Source organism: Homarus americanus, unplaced genomic scaffold, assembly GCF_018991925.1.
Source record: "Homarus americanus isolate GMGI-L3 unplaced genomic scaffold, GMGI_Hamer_2.0 scaffold44060, whole genome shotgun sequence".
Taxonomy (NCBI): Eukaryota; Metazoa; Arthropoda; class Malacostraca; order Decapoda; family Nephropidae; genus Homarus; species Homarus americanus.
In genome coordinates, this window is record NW_024756871.1 from 1,551,841 (window position 1) to 1,556,449 (window position 4,609).

At 36.9% G+C, this 4,609-nt stretch overlaps 1 protein-coding gene across 1 annotated transcript; it reads left to right on the plus strand.

Moving 5' to 3' along the window:
* Positions 1–365: 365 nt before the first annotated feature.
* On the plus strand, positions 366–4,209 carry LOC121856980 (the record flags this gene model as incomplete). The annotated part of the gene is given in 3 exon segments (XM_042352773.1): positions 366–414; positions 1,411–1,557; positions 3,438–4,209. Coding segments are annotated over 3 exon segments (435 nt in total), but the record flags the coding sequence as incomplete, so codon positions are not given.
* Positions 4,210–4,609: the final 400 nt, after the last annotated feature.

Genomic DNA, 4,609 nt, shown 5'->3' on the forward strand with positions numbered 1-4,609 from the left:
TTTCGGCATGTCATATCTATGATGCCTCGCTCTCCTAGACCAACAGCTACATTATGTCTTTACACCATTATTTTTTATTTATTCTTAATATTTTAGAGGCTATAATTATGTTTTCAGTACACCACTGAATTGTTTTGTATTATGTATACTGTACTCTTGTTTAGCATTTAACACCTGAACACTGTTTGGTAACTACAGTAGTAACAGAGGTTGTTAATTTAACATAGGTTTTATGAAATAGAAATCTAATTAAATAATAAAATATATTTTGTTATTAATAACTTCGAAGTTTACTGATGAATTTGGATAATGAAAATAATTTTCCTTACAGACTGATGCCCTCTCTAGCCATAAATGTTCCCCACGGGAACATTGATGGAGTTTATGTTTTACCACCCATCAAGTACCCAGATGGTGAGTACAGTACAGTACCATCATAGTTATATAGTTGGTGTTATATAACTATATGTTTATCATTCCTTATCCTACCATCTATTTCCATAAATCTGCATTTTTTATCACCATAGATATGGAAAGAGTTTGAGACCGTAGTCAGATTACTGATCAGTTTAGGAAGTGTTAGTACAGGTAGCATAAAATAATGATACTGTACTATGTATTATTGTCAGATGTGGTGATGCCTTTGTGATTATTGCAATTAAGATTTTGTTTGAGTGAGGGAGTAAAGTGACTTGTGTTATTACTGTATGTCCTGCTGTCGTGGTGATGGACACCACTTAAACAGTGTGCCTAGTAACAACCAGTTAATCTGTATTAAAGGTGAAACATCCAGGAGACAGGTGAAGTGCTCTACCTGCATAAGAATTACTTGCTATCATTGTAACTTGTGCATGACTTCACCATAGTCAAGAAGGTCAGAGTCTGTGTAGGGTAGGGATGTGCAGCGTGGTACTTGAGACACCACTGTTTCTCTGGAGACACTTATGATAAACAGGGTTGTGTTTGATAAAGCTATGTTGGTTTAGCAAATAAAACTAAAGTGAACACATGTTTACTGATGTCTGATACATCATCTGTACTTCAATCTCACCTGAAGGCAGTGGATATCACACTGAACTTGGGGTCAACTATCTGTTTATTAGTCTTGCTGAATGAACCACCTAAATATTTCTTACAAAATTATTTTCCTGTTCTTAAATAACTTTGCATGTCACCTTACAGGTGTGTATAATTACTATTGCAGTATTTAATTACCTGGTAGTTTACTCTAGTTTGTAAGTAACAATAGTTAAGAATTTCTTGCCAGCTGTATCAGCACAGGTTGGTCAAAAAGTTTTCTCAGTCATTCAGTTCAGATTATTTTTCATACAGATGTCTGATGCTGTTAAACTTACGATACTAGCTCATGCTTGTCATCTTTTATTAATTAAAATATGTATAAACCTCAAGGTAATTGGTACTTGAAGCTGGGTCATGGAAGGGCTTATGAAGAGAGGAAGACCACGTTGTGTGAAGTTAGAGAATGGTACATCCAGCAGTCTGGCCTTCCTGAGTGTGTGGATGAGTTGGTAAAATACTTCTGTCATCTTTTACCTGGTCAGTATCTATTTGTGTTACTCTTAACCCTCTGACTGCATTTCACGCACTTTTCATTTTATTCTGGCTTCCACCAGACGATTTTATTCATGTCGGGGTAACATCCTGCGGCTAAAGGGTTAATGAAATACTGTTGACAACTTTGTTCTTTAATAAAATAACTGATTACTCCTCAGTATGAAGCAGATACTATAAGGGGGAGTTATTTTTCAGTCAAATGTATAATGGTAACATCCTAATGATAGTGGAAATGTCTCACTGAAGCCTTTGTGTAATACCAAGGTTTACAATAAATATGCATAGTACTGTACAAGTACAAGGTGTTTTGGTGTACAGTGCAGTCCAGCATTAATATGATTTGTTGATATGTGGTGCTAGAATGATGTATAAAAAGACAAGGATAAACCATATTGATATCTTAGGGCACAGGTACCATTCTCAGTCAGGGATAAGTTACCCCTGCCGGGATTATTTGGCATTTTTCGGGTGTAACAGTTGAATATATGGTTAAAAAAAATGAATCCAATCCAAACTGTTCACCAAGATGATACATACCGGTATGTGGTTCCTAGTTTTCCCGCTTCTTGTCTGTTTTGGGGATAACAGACAAAACTAATTGAGAACCCCTGTCTTGGGGCCTTTTGAATGGAAGAAACACACCAAAACAGAACACTTGTTTTGGCAGATAGAAAACATGAATGACAACTTGGGGAGATTGCATTCTGCTCTTGATTGTAGCCATTGTGCACCTGAGCAGGAAGAGTCGTACAAGAATGAATAAGAGAATCATTACCCTGTATTGAACAATGATGTTACAGCAGTAGCATGCTTGCCTCTTTCTACTGTGTCATGGATTCATTCCCTGGCCTGGAACAGATGTAAGAACAGTGCTATCAACTGAGATCTTAGCAAACATCCCAGGTTTTCTCCAGAGGTTCCTGATTCCTCCTGTACTAACACTGGATGTGAAGGCTGTAACAGTAACAAAGAAAAAACAGTTGTCCAAGTAGCTAGTAAGCTAATAAGTGGTGACACATGATCAGTTTAACTGAGATTAGATATACAAAAATAGGTGTTGGTCCCAAAAATATCAAATTACCTTTACAATCAGTACTTAGGTTGAGAAACAGGAAGAATTCTTGTATAAAAAAAAATGTAAATGACTTGTTTTTACAATTTATTTTTATTCACTTTGTTTCTCTGGCACTCATCACAACTTGTAGAGTAGTAACCTCATCAGAGGCAGGAAGCTAATGGGTTTCAGTAAGGGTCCCTTCATACAGTGTTTCCTGGTTAACTTGTCGAGGGGTTACAGTATGTTAAAAGTTTTATGGGTACACTGTATGTTATTTTTCTATTGTTTCAGGAAGTGAACGGTATGGCAGCTCTATCACTCTTTATAAGGGTTAGGTAGATGAGAGGTTCAAATATGGTTCTGTTCTTGTTTAGGAACCTTTGTGAGTACTGTATGTGGATTAAGATGTTTATGGTGTGTCTGTGGACTTCAATAACCGTGTCCTGCTGAACTTTAAATCCTTGCCATCACAATGGAATTTTTGTTAGGGATTGGAAGGTGTTAAAAGTTGGAATGACACCGCTCACATGTTTGACACTGTTAGCATAAATTGATGAATATCCATAAATATTATGAAAAAAGTGGTTAACATGAGTTTTAATTGAAATGCTCATTGTTTGTGTGTTGAACATCTTGTAAAGGGAAACTAGATTGATCAACAATTTGTCATAAGCTGTGATCATTGTGGGCCAGTTAGAAATATCTTTGAATCAGCCAGTCTATTATTAGTTGAGGATCAGTATTATTGATGCTGGTTAATGAAACTTACAAGTTTGAGAGAATAACTGCCATAATATATTTTCAGGTCTAACAGTGGAGAAAGTGTCTGGAGATGGATGCCTGACATCCCATACACCTACCTCATACCCATATATAGACACAGTCACAGATGGCTTTGGTGTGGCTCTGGGTGGAAATGGATGTGCAGCCAAAGCCTGTGATGAAGTTGGTCGACTTGCTGCTCGTCTTGTTGTTCTTGGGGAGTGGGAATCTGAAGTTCCTAAAGAATGCTTGAAGATCATATGGAAACCATCTCAGCTATGAGTTGATATGATTATTAAACCTTAAATTGTGCCATACAAATCTGTGGCTACCTTTTCTGTGTGCCAAATAGTTAGCTCTTAAAATTTTTCAATTTACTACAGGTTGAGAATCCTTTTGACTTATTCAGCCTGGACCTTTCTGGGTGAGTGTTAGGTCACCCAGAGGGGTCCAGGTCAAAGTCTAACTATCAAAAATTTTTTCTTTTTAAGCATTTTAACTGCATAGAGTATATAGACATACAGTCTACACCTAAATGTGTGACCTAGTAAAATTATATTATAGCCCCTATACAGTGTATCCTTTACCCTGTATCAGGGTATAAATTATATAAATCTGAACAGTTGTTTTATAACAACAGTTACAGCAGTTGTTTACAAGTACTGACTGCCAGGATATTTAACTAGACATTAAACATGTCTAATGTTTCGTTTCTTAGAGAAGCATTAAATATTTTTAATACTGTTTGTTACATTAAATAAGTTTATAAAGGTTAAATAAATAAATATAAACTGAAGACATTTGTTATGCTCTTTTATGTGTTTGTTTTTACCCTATGAACTGTACTGGTAATAACAGTGCATAATTTTAATGATAAAGAAGCATTATACATATAACAGCAATACAGTATAGTCTGTATTTACGTTGCTTTTGTTTACGGGTTTGGTCATTTACGCGGTGCCCTGCCAGAATGAAAATGCCTTAATTACGGGGTAAATTTGGTAATTTACGCAGCGAGCGGCTGGAGAGGTCCTGACTGCCGCGCCATTTTTTACCCACGTGGTCCATTCTTGACCATACACGGGAAGCGGTGCGGTGAGTGGTGCGCTTTAGGCCGCACTTACGTTATCGCTGACATCATTTGACGTATCGGACTGTGATTGGGCCACGCATCCTTACCACCCACGCATTCCCTCCGCCGCCAGCTGTAATTGG